Source organism: Microtus ochrogaster, unplaced genomic scaffold (genome assembly GCF_000317375.1).
Source record: "Microtus ochrogaster isolate Prairie Vole_2 unplaced genomic scaffold, MicOch1.0 UNK36, whole genome shotgun sequence".
Taxonomy (NCBI): Eukaryota; Metazoa; Chordata; class Mammalia; order Rodentia; family Cricetidae; genus Microtus; species Microtus ochrogaster.
The window spans coordinates 1038466-1051481 of record NW_004949134.1 but is presented as its reverse complement, the minus strand read 5'-3'; the positions used below and the strand labels follow the sequence as shown (position 1 = coordinate 1051481).

Sequence of the window (13016 nt, the reverse complement as noted above, 5' to 3'; positions counted from 1 at the left end):
TTATCGATCCTAGATTTTATGTTGTTATTGTTTTTCATGAAATTGAGAATTGTCCTTTCAAGATTTGGGAAGAATTATTCTTGAAATTTTGAGAGGGATTTGCACTGAATCTGTATATTTTTTTTAGTAGGATGGTAATTTTTACTATATTAATCCTACTGATCCATGGGAATAGGAGATCTTTTTATCTTATTATATTTCTTCAATCTCTTTCTTCAAAGACGTGAGGTATTTGATTGTACAAGTCTTTCACTTGATTGGTTAGAGTTTCTCCAACATATTTTATAATATTTGTGACTATTGCTAAAGGTGTTGTTTCCCTAATTTCTTTCTGAGTCCATTTGTCATTTCTATATGTGTCGGGGAGGGAGCTTCTGATTTTAGCGAGTTTATCTTGTACCCAGCTACTTTGCTGAAAGTGTTATCCGTTTTAAGAGTTCCCTGGTGGAATTTTTGGGCTTAGTTATGTATTTTTTCTATCGTATAATCTACACATAAAGATGCATTGACTTAGCATGGTTTCTCCCAAACCCCGTAATGATTCTCTCAAGATATCTCTTTCATTGCTCTCCCTCTCGGTCTTTCCCCCAACTTAAACTCCTGTTCATTAGAAGGTTTTAAGAAGTTTTACTTGTGCTTCAGTCATGTTGGAATATTCAGGACCTGCTGTGGAAGAGTATCAGGGCTCTAGTGGAGACATATTACCCTAACTGTTATTGTGTTTTTACCACGACATCTAAGTATCTGGAACTGAAATGATTATAGGTATAGGTGCTAATTTCTGGATTTGTCTTTGTTGGATGGATATTTTGTTCCTTGGTTTCTGTTTCCTCTCATGGTTTTTGGAGAGTATGCTGTTTGTATGTTGCCTGGTAAGAACATTCTTTGGTCTTGAGACTTGTAACTATTGGGGATTCCAAATAAAATGTGTTTTTTTGATATTGGGAGCTGACATTGGGGATAGGCTAGGGGTTGCAAGGGGGTTCACATAAGGAAGAAGAACAGAGTGTTCAACAAGAATCCATTTATTTTATCTTATTGGAATGAGGAGTGATGGTGAAGAGAGATCACCCTCTATGAGGTCTGGTATTGGACTGGGGATGAGACTGGGGCGTTGGATCCAGAGAACAGAAGGAGAGGGGAGGTCTACTTAAAACCTACATGCTTCCCTTGCAGGAGTGGTCTGTGGGTTATCATGAAGTGCCTGCTGGATTTGGGGGCTAGGATAAAGCAACAAGTGAGTAGAGGGAGTTTCTGGGCTTTGTGGGATCTATAAGAAATGGCAACAGGTGGGCAGAAAAGGTTGTCGAAGGTTTTCCATTGCAAAGCTAGGAATAAGGCTGGAGAAATGGGTTGGGAGAAGAAGGGATAGGAGATGGTGGTGAAGATCTTCAGTTAGCTTACCCCTTTCCTTGGCCTGCTCAGCGGGTGTGTTCACAGGGAATGTCTGCTGGTGTTGGAGGCTGGGTTACTGAGATGAGCTTGGGGAAGGAAGGATTTGAAGAAGATCATTGTGATCTGTCGAGGATGGGGTCAGAGAAGAAAGGGGGGGCACACTATGTTTTCAGCTACAGAGCTGAGGATGAGAATGGGGTGGGTGAGTCTGGAGGAGCAGAAGACATGGGTGGATCCACTGTCAGCCTACTTGTTGCCTTGGCAGGAGCAGCTCCTGAGTTATCATGGGGTACCTGCTGGGGTTGGAGGCTGGGACAAACCAATGCATGGGAGGGGGCGCGAATTGTGGAAGACCTGTGGGACCTACAGGAGATGGCATGAGAGGGGCAGGAAAAGTTTCTCGAGGTTTCCTGCTGCAGAGCCTGAGATGACAATTTTAATTCTTGATACAATGTATTCCGATGATTTTTATCTGACTTCTCAAAGAATTGGAAACTTATTATTTTCACCGCAATACCATTAGCATCTATAGCGTCCCCTGGACTACAGTGGAGACAGAGTAGTGAATGGCATAACATGATGGACAAACAAGTTACGCATAAAGTTTCCATTAATACACTTAAGTATGACTGGTAATCGGGATTATTTTCCTTTGAGTCTTTATACAAGAAATTGATCAGATAAATTCCAAATCCGAAAAGAAATGACACATGAAAAAACAATCTAAGACTAGAATTGATTTACCTGGATCAAGGAGATAAAAAAAGTACTATATGTACAGCTCTGTATTTCCTTTTGCTTTCTCAGGAGAAGATGTCTGGTTAGAGAAGACAGTAATTTTACATTTTAGTTCAAGAATTCCTAAGGGGACTTTACAGGACCAATACAAAAAAAAAAAAACAAGCTAGAGTCAAGTGTGTGTGTCTATGTTTAAAGTTGTAGGGTAGATGAATGATTACTATAGAGAACCAAGTACTTTAAGGCAAAAACTAAAGTTATACAAATGTATCAGATTATCAGAAAGATATTTAAGAGATAGGGATACATCTCAGTAGAAGAGTTTATATTTAAAATGAATATAAAAATAGATGTGGATTTAATCCCCAGCAGGCACACACATGAGTCGGCACACCTATACCCCCCCCCCACACACACACAGGAAAGAGAAAGACAGAGGCAGAAACACAGCTAGACAGAGAAAGCAGAGTTTTATTATTTGTATGCAGGACAGGGGAGATCAATACCAGGCTGTTACTCCAAACTTCATGGACTTCTCCTCAGTTTGGATGTTCTTGCCTAGGAAGGGTTAAAAAGATAAAATTCCAGCATTAAAGGGAGAAGTAGCCACATAGCCCCACCTCTTCCTGAGGATGTGCTGGTAACTGATAGCTAACAGAAAAGGGAGAATTAGCAGTTTTAAAGGGAGTGGCTCCTGACAGCTCTAAAATGCTCCAGTTGATGGTCACATGTAACATGGGGGGCCAGGCTGCTTGTTTGTTGTTGGGGTTTTCTGTCCTGCCCGGTACCCCCAGCTGTTTAGCCCCAAAGAAAATCACACCTAGGTCTCCATAAATTATAAGCTGATTAGCCCATTAGCTCTAGCCTCTTGATAAACCCATTTTTCTGATCTATGTTAGCCATGTGGCTCAGGACCTTTTTTTCCAGTGGGGCAGATCACATCCTGCTGCTTCGGTGGTCTGGGCAGGAGTGGGAGGAATCAGCTTCCTCCCTCCCAGAATTCTCCTGTTCTCATTGCATAATTTTTACTTCCTGTCTGGTTTTCCCGCCTATTCTTCCTGACTGGCCAATCAGCATTTATTTAAAACATGATTGAGAGAATACAGACAATTTTCCCGCACCAGTCACATACTTGAGAGTATATAGGCAGAACTAATGGTATTCAATATACTTTTTTTTTAATTTGGAGTACACAAAGTTGTATCATATAGAATAGGAAGTGAATATGAGGGAATTGGGCTGAATATGATAAAAATATAATGTATGATATTCTGGCTGAGTCATCTCTATTTATTTTTTAAAGTCTATTTCTACTTTCCCTGGATCCCAAAGTCTCCAGAATATTTCCACATTTGTAGTGATCCAACAACAAAGTGGTTGTTTACTATGATAGAGTGGAAACACTAAAGACTGATTTGAAACATGGTTTATGTAATCTCCATGTTATCATTCTCAGTGATGACTTTATTTTTTTTTACTCAATGATATATACAATTGCTGCATTAACTTCCATATTGTGAATTTGCTTCTCATTGGGGGAATCCTGACATAACTTATAAGTTAATATATATGTTAAGATCATAGCTTGTGAATGCTTTATTCTCCTCTAGTTTCCCTTCTATTTTATTAACTGTAATCAAATGCTTGTTTGAAGAAAATCCTTACAAAATATATAACATGCAAAGCAATATTGTTGTTTTCAAATTAGCAGTACCTGTTAGAATTTAGAGATTAAATATGACCATGGTAAATTACGTTATTCAGTTATTGTTTATCTAGGAGCCAGCTTTTCCCTGATCAACAGGGAAGCCTATCTTAGAAGGAACACGATTACAGCTAAGCAAGGTCTACACTCACCTAGAGATGACCTACTTTGAAAGGCTGATTGATAATAATTTTTAGGCCTTATCAGACAAAAGGTTTCTAGAGGCTGTGTTCAGGATAATTGGCAGAGCCTCCTGAGAAGCATCATATCTTAGAACTTACCAAAATATTTGAAAGCGCTCTTCGAAAGTTGTTACACTGTATATATTTTTAAAGGGAAAATCTGGAAGCAATCCACCACCTGGTAAATGTGATTAAGAAAGTAAAGTTGGGTCCAATGCATTTTGTGAATGCAAGTGGAATGCAAAGGTTAGCTTTTGGTGGGGTTTGCTGTCCTTAGCACAGATTAACTTGCAGTGGCTTCTGCTTTTCCCTTAAAATGACAACTGTAATTATGCCAGATTTTAATTATGACGTTTATATTTTGAAAGCAAATCTGTCAGTGGCTATTTAAAACCTATCCACAGTCTTTTGTTCAGTTTTTGTGATATACTGCACACATGACCTTTATTTATTACTGACAATCATGTCTTCAACTTTGGGTTACTTCACCTTCAAAGAGTAAAATCTATTGATGCCATTATGCCAGACATTCACTTCTGGTTAGTTCCATTTAGAAAAACAGAAAATACAAGCAAACAATTTAACTCCATCTATTGAGACTTTTAAAATTCTCTGTATGTTCATAGTCTAAAATCTTTTAATGAGAACATGATAAAATGCCTTTCAATGACATTACCACTTGACACATAAAGAACTTTGACTTCCTATTATGAAATTGTTAAGTCTATAACACAACCAAAATCATGAGTTACTAAGTAAATTTATCTTACTTCTCTCTCTTGCTATTTATATTCAGTCAATTGACTACTCCTGACCATTTGTACCTGTGAAATCTTTGACAAACATTACATCTCTACTGTGTCTGCTGAATTCAGGCCTTGTACATATTACTTCTCTGGTTAAAACCTTCTTCTACTTTATTCTTGGACCCAAAATTCTGTATAGTACATTAAGGGGAAAACTATTAACCTGGCTCTACCACTCTCTGATTGAAATGCTTCAAGGTACACCATTGCTCTTACAAGGAATCTAAACACTTTTAAACATCTCTTAAAACCAACAATAGATCCTTCCTTTGTTTACCTCTTTCCTTTTATATCTTGTTATTTTTTTGCCTTAATTTTTAGAGACAACACAAATTCATTAGGAGTTCTTATAAAACATGCAGTATCATACTTATATGACTTTTTTTTCTTCATGTCTGTATGTGTATTTGTCTGCTTGTTCTTAGTGTGGTCAACTTGCTAAAGTTCCACATATATCTCCAGTATCTCCTTTTCATGAAATATTACCAGAAATATCATTGCAAATTCTCATTACTGCAGCCCTGTTTTAGATTACTAATATATATATACGTATATATGTGTATATATACGTGAATATATATATACGTATATATATATATATTCAACAAGACTGTGAACTCAAATGAACCTGGTTCTCCATACATGAATACATAAGGAAATAACTGAGTTGTGAGTATTTAACAGCAAAAAATAATCTAGAGACAAGAATTATCAGCTCAGTAAAGAAGTTGAATTGATCATTTCTGACAAAATTATTGATGTTTTTTTTTAATTCTAACACTTACATTTCATTTAGTTTAAACACAGTGCCTTATACATGCTCACCACGCACCCTACCACTGAACTATATCACTTTTATAAAGTTTTTTATTTCATTTTTTTTAATTGGTGAGATCTAGCTAAGTAATGTGGGCTGACTGTAAATTCATTGTATACTTCAGGCTTGCCTTCATCACCTGATTCTCTTGTCTTCACCTCTTGTGTCTGTGGATTATAGACATGTTCTACCACACCTGACACTTAAATATTCATATTAGGATGCAATATGTGTGAGTTCTATGATTAGATTTTTTTTTTAGAATTCAACCTTTAAGCTTGTTACCATGGAAATATTTTGAGCTCTTACATATGTAGGAATAGTGACTTAATTAAAATACTTTTTCTAATCTCATTTGAATATATTGACATTTTCCAGTGTATATAGCTTTTGTTCATGAAATGATGCTTCAGTATGAACTCTCTCGAAAGCAATTAGTTCTGAGTCCCAGTTCCATCACTGTCTTCATCTAAATTCCCTCAAATTTAAGGGTGGTAGAAGAAAGAAATAAGGATACAGTTTCCTTCTTTTATTTTCCCGCACAATTTTCTAGCTTCATAAACTCTCATTGATTTTAAAGAAGTATTACTGCGGAGAAATATGGAAAGAGGCTGTTGTCATGGAATCTTCACATTGAAGGTTCAACTTTTTAAACGAGACTTGATAGAAGGATGTTTTATTCTAGAATAAAGAAAAACAGATTTAATAATGTTCTCTACAATTAACTCATAGTAATTTTTAAAAACTAAGAAAAAAAATTGAAAATTTGCCTTGTTTTTACATAATCAAAAGTATATAGAAATATGCTTTTTTTCCCCGTGATTTTTCCAAGTAATGAGAACTTATACACTGAAATAAGGAAAATCTGAATGAAGCGAATGAATCAATAATAATTTTAGCCAGCAAGAGTACAATTTTAGGTGATCATATATCCTTTTAAAATTTGAGATGCCTTTAAAGTACAGTGCTAAAAACTACTTTGTGGTATAATCAAAATGGCTTTTAAGGAGATACTGGTGTGTGTTGGAGTAAAATGTCATCATGCCTCTAAATTATTTTGTACTAATTAATGGAAAAAATGAACACATGGGATGAGAAAGAAAAAGTTGTAAAAATAATGAAAAATATTAGAAATATTGAACAAGAAAGCAATTTCATAATTTAAATATTTGTTCAAATATTTTGAGTAGACCTTATTGTAATTGATCATTTGTCATATTTTATCTCAGAAGTTACTGATGACTCAGGCATATGGACAGTGTTGGTGTATCAGTAATGTTGGAATCTACTATTTTGTATGTGTATCAGGGAGGGGATATTAAAAGATGCTGTTACCAAATATGTGGGAATATGCCTGCTGTTCTAAGATTCAGCAGCTGAGTTAAGTACATAGCAGTTTAGACATATAGAAAGTCCCAGGTCATTATTGCCATGCAATAATAGTTTGTCTGAAATTTGGAAAATGGTCCCTTTGGAAAATATATAAAGAAAAACTGTAAGCCTTAGCTTCTTTATTTTCCACCACAGTTTCTTATTTATATATTTTCCTCAATACTCACAGACATCAAAGCAGGACCTGTTTACCCTTGAGTTTGATTGTGAAACTGCTATCAGAGCACAACTCAATTTTATTTCTTTCTATATATTTTAACTATGACATTCATTTCTAAAGTTATCGGCATGGGTCTAAAGAGTGAAAGAACTACACTGTAGTTTTCACAAAATTTTTATAATAAATGATAAAATTATAGAGAATTATGAAATGTAAAAAGAGATTGTAATAGTAAAGTGAAATGTGAAATATTAGTGATATATATTTCTGCTTGGGCTTCCATAACAAAATATAATAGATGGAGTGGCTTATATAATGTTAGCTTATTTCTTCCAGTACTGGTAGCTGGGAATTCCAATATTAAGGTATGAAGCAGTTCAGTTTTAGTGATGGCTCTCTTTACAAGTGGCTACCTTCATTCTGTGTACTTACACAATGATCTTTTTTTGAGTCCCAATGGAAGAAAAAACAAACTTTCATGTCTCTACATCTAAGGGCACTAATCCTATCAGAAGGAGCCACGGCCATCTGACCTCATCTAATTCCAAACACTCATACCTGGTTCCTTCTCCAAACACCAGTGTATTATACTGTTACTGCTTCAATTTGTGCTGGGGAGGGGGCTGCACAAATATTCAGTTCATAGCAAAAGAAAATTTTAGTTGACAGAATATTGATTACCATTCTCCAAATCAACGAAATTGAACTTCCAAACAATGGATCCCATTATTTGTCTATCCTCAGAACAGAGATGCAAACATTACTGGGAATGTATTGTCTGGCTTAACTGAATGTGACAAACCATAGAGTTTCTGCATTAGTAGAACCCGATGGTAATACAACTGCCCCAGAGATTGCCAACAGTCTTTCTGAATTTCTTGGGGGAAAGACTGGTTAGAAGATGTCTCACCTGAAGGATTGCAAAAAAATTTATGAAGCTGCTGGGTACCATTCACTTCCGGAGTCAGGTGCTGGGGAGCCATATTTGCTGAAAAAAAAAACCTGCCAAGTAAGCATACTAGAACAGCAATGTCTCTCTGGCCCCCTCTACTGACAAAGCTTCAATTCTACAGAACAAAGGAAAAATATTTTAAAGGCCCAGAATTATTTTTATAGAGCTGCATAAATGGCATATTTAAACCCGAGCAACAATAAATAAATAATGAACTTAGTGATACAAACTAAAACTAAACATTGGAAGGAGCAAGTAAACAATGCATTGTTTGCCAGCAGAGTAAACTCCTTTTAACGGACAATTCTCAGTGTTCTTCATCACTGTATGTATTCTATGTCTAGTATAAGTCTGACTCAGCTCATAGACTCTGTAAACAGTTACATAAATGAAGGAATGAAAAAGTATGTTGCTAACTCTTTTCTCTAATGATTTCATTCTCTCTCCTCTTTATTATTGCAGCTGATGGATGCACTGATTGGTCTGTTGATATCAAGAAATACCAAGTTTTGGTGGGAGAGCCTGTTAGAATCAAGTGTGCACTCTTTTATGGTTACATCAGAACAAACTACTCCCTTGCCCAAAGCGCTGGACTCAGCTTAATGTGGTATAAAAGCTCTGGTCCTGGAGATTTTGAAGAGCCCATTGCCTTTGATGGAAGTAGAATGAGCAAAGAAGAAGACTCCATTTGGTTCAGACCAACGTTACTACAGGACAGTGGGCTTTATGCCTGTGTCATCAGGTACCTTTTAATGAAATTATTATTGACTCAATGAAACTACATAGTGTTTTCTAATACTTAAAGCTTCCTGCTGTCACTTTCAACTGTACATATTGTCTCAATATTTGCATGTGTTGCCATGTACTAAAATTTAGAATCTAAATCATAAAAAGATGGGATTGGAATTTATATTGAGACATTATTTCAAGCTTATGGAGAAAAGAGATACCATCTGGATATCTACTTCTGTTGCCAGAAATTACTAAAGACTATGAAATAAAATTTATAGAGGAAGTAAAATGTTGCAAATAAAATGTAAGCAAAGTCTTGCAGAAGAGACACATAGTTTATTGCTAAATGGTCAGTAACATTTTGTTATTGCCCTTCACAGACAGAGCAGAGACTCCTCTGGTTTATGCACATATGCAAAGATGATTTAGGTAATAGTGGTGTGTTTTATGTGTGTGTGTGTGTGTGTGTGTGTGTGTGTGTGTGTGTGTGTGTGTGTGTGTATGGTGCCTGTGCACACACAGAAAGAAGGGTAATGTTGACCTATTAGGGAATATAAAGATTTTGTTACAGAACCTTTTGTTAATGACAACTACTAGTCAAAACAAAATCTGAGTCTTCATGAGCAAGGATCAAAGTTAGTAACAAGTATTTGCTATTATCCATAAAGAAATTAATTGCATATTTATAAACATTTTCAGCATAAAATAAAAGATATGCATTTTACTTAATGCATTAAAACAGTATCCATTTAACACATTAACAGTTAAAAATCCCCGTTCAAGCATGTTTAGCCTTTCATGGGCTGTGAATAGCACCTTTCATAAATGATAGTGAATGCCGTTACCAAGCTGATTATAAGGAAGGAAGGTGTGTTTAGTTATAGTTATTGATGTTTCTGAATTTCACTGTTTTGCTATATAATGAAAAGTTTAAAGTAGTTGACTGTGAACTGTGAAAATGTTTAAAAAATTCTTTAATATTTGTTGTAGTTATAATTCAGCTTCTACTTCTGAAATTCTGATTAACAGCAAACATTCCTCTGGCCTGTACTGTGGTTTATGCTAGAGCCTCACCACTGGTGTGTTGGCATGTTAAAATACCTCAAAATCACTTAAGAGTTGAACATAAAAGAACCTTCCAAAACAAAAAAAAAACCCCATGTATTAGAAGTTAAAGAAATATACATGTTGTGAGTGTGAGTATTGATGAATGACTGCCATATTAGTCTAAGACCACCTGCTCATGTTGAACCATCGTTTAGTTTCATATTTTCTATCTGGAATGTAAAATGTCAGGGGACTATATAAAACACATAAATGCAGGGTCACATCATTCATCTGAAATTTGTCATGTTCAATTGTATTAAAGCACTCATTTTCTTCATTTGTTGTTGATGGCAAAATAATGTGTCACATTAGTAATCTGAATTTCAAAAGCACTGACCTGCAATTCCTTTATATGTTTAAATATAACCTCTGATCCAGTCCTTTCACAACTTTCAACAAAATGACCCCTGCATTTAGAGTTGCAAGGATGAATGAAAAGTTGACAATTTGCCAAAATGATGCCTTTTGCCATCTGTTCATATGTCTACATTTTAATGGAAGGTGAAATTGAAAGGCAAAAAGGCTTAAAGTTTAATGCGTGTCAAGCTGCATTCTAGAGGAAGTGACAAAGAGAGGAAATAGTAACTTTTGCCACTGAAATTCAAGCATGCCATTGATTTGCAGCTCATGATGCTGCGGCTTCCTTTTCCAATTTGGAGAAAGGTTCTCAAAATCTTTATAAAAAAGAAAAGCATTTAAAGCAACATGACTTGCTGTTGACAGTTACAAGCCTAAAATTGTTGAGTCTCTGTAATTTTGGCACATCGTTAGCTATTAGACAGGTCACAAACTGTCATGATTACTTTCTAAATAATTCACTAGCAAAGAATTTTAGAAGTTTCAAAGCATGAGCTTTTAAGATAAGCTTCCAGTTTTTCTCTTAAGTGTATGGTATTAACTTACCAGTGACATAGTTTAACAGGCCTTATGTACATCTAATTCACATATATACCTAAATATATGCAGTGGAGTATTTTAAGTCAAGAAATATCTATGTTTACTATTATTATAATGAACTAAAGTTTCCTTATCCTTTTAAAAGAACAACATCACAGAGTTGCTTGAATCATATAAAATATTTTTATTAAATTTTTCCTTATTTTTATTTTAATGTTTTATAAAATGAATGAAAGACAGTAATGGTTTGTTTCTATCGTTATTAGCTATAGAAATAAGCATACTTTATAAAAGAATACAGATTTTCATGAGTTCTTGACCTCCTAATTTTAACTCATCACTTTACAGAATTATGCACAATTGGAAGTTTCCTATATAGAGATGGCCAGTGCCCCACATGGTGGCATATTGTTTGATTTATGATTTTTTTATTCAAAAAGTAATTCTGAATGAATTACAAAATTGTAATTGGCAAGGAGAGTTAATATTCAGAGATATCATGAAGGATTTCCCAAGGTTCAACGTTGAGATTTTTCAAAGATCTGGTTCAATATCATAATGAGGATAATGTCATGAGGGCAGTCAAGATATAGAATAACACTACCTGTGCAAAGAGCTGTCCTATTCTTTCATAGTAATGTTACACTCAAAATGGAAGCCATCATATAGTATATAATCATTTGGAATTGGGTTTTTCCCACAGGATAACTCCTTTGAATTCCATCCAAACAGTTGCATTTCTTTTTATTCCTGAATAGTGTTCATTGGTTTTTTTAGTTCACCGAATGGCATCTGGTCTATTTCTGACGTAAATCAGGTAAAGCTAAAGTTTCTCCCCTCAGCAGTAACCCACTCCTACAATCTCAGCACAGTAGGGCTTGTTTATTTAGTGATCAGCCTGGATTTCATAAGGAAATCGTATCTCAAAATGGCAAGCAAACTAAGACAGAACAAACAAAAGTATCTAGAAGTTTTAAAATAGGAAAATTTGTTCTACTTCTTATGGCATAAATGTACAAGAGTGTGTATATACGTGTGTGTGTGTCTGTCTGTCTGTCTGTGTGTGTGTGTAATAAGATTGTTATGCCATCAATTTAAAAGAATTCTGTCAAACTAGTTGTCTTAAATACTTTTCAATTGCTGTGAGGAGACACCATGACCAACACAACATATAAAGGGAAGCATTTAACTGGGGACTTGCTTACAGTTTCTGAAGTTTTGTCCTTGATCATCATGGTAGAGAGTAAGGCAGCAGACAGGCAGGCGTGGTGCTGAAGCAGTAGCTAGCAGCTTACATTTTACCTGAAAGTTGAGTTTTAGAAACCTCAAGGCCACCCCCAGTGACACACCTTTCTCAACAAAGCCACACCTCCTACTCTTTCTCAAATAGTTCCTCTCTCTGATGACTAACCATTTAAATAGGGGCCATTCCCTTTCAAACCAGCACATTAGCTGACAAAGCAACTTTACTGTGCTCCTACTGGCAATGCAGGTGATAGAGTTCACCACTAATTATACCATTTTGTCATTAAAGCCATTCTGGTAGGTTTCTTGTGACATCTCATTATGATTTTAATTTTCATTTCTCTAATAGTTAATGACGGCTAACATCTTTATGCGCTAATTTACCATCTCTGTCTTCTTCAGTAAAGTTTCCATTAATGCATTTGTCTATTATTTTATAATTGAATTGCTTGTCTTCTTTGCTGGGTTTCGAAAATTCTTTGCATGCCTAGATTCCAGTTCCTTTATGAATACGTGATTGGCAAATACTTTTTGCCACATCATGGCTTCATTGCTCATCATTTTAATTTACTTTGCAGAACAATGTTTTCAGCTTGATGATGCCTGTTACGAGGTTTTCTATGTATGGATAATACTGTTGTGTGAAGTGAAACTTTTGCTTCTCTGTGTTTTTTCTTGATTTTTAAATGTGTAATCTTTCAAATTTTGAATGCCAAACATTCTAATGCTACATATATAATGCTTATGTCTTTGATTCATTTTCAGCCAATGTCTAAGATGTGAGCTTATACTATAATGGTTTTAGTGTGTAGATATATAATAGACCTAAATTTTTTTTTAACCTTGAAACACTAGGAACAGTGTGCTGAACCTGTCCCTAGATCTTTT

At 35.3% G+C, this 13016-nt stretch overlaps 1 protein-coding gene across 2 annotated transcripts in view; it reads left to right on the top strand.

Annotated features, from left to right (window-relative positions):
* The window catches only part of Il1rapl1 (interleukin 1 receptor accessory protein like 1), a 1234859-nt gene that overhangs the window by 585699 nt on the left and 636144 nt on the right, over positions 1 to 13016 (top strand). For both annotated transcript variants that reach the window (XM_005368608.3, XM_026789983.1), the window contains exon 3: positions 8610 to 8889. In XM_005368608.3, coding sequence (XP_005368665.1) covers positions 8610 to 8889 — 280 coding nt within the window. The remainder of the gene's footprint in view (positions 1 to 8609; positions 8890 to 13016) is intronic.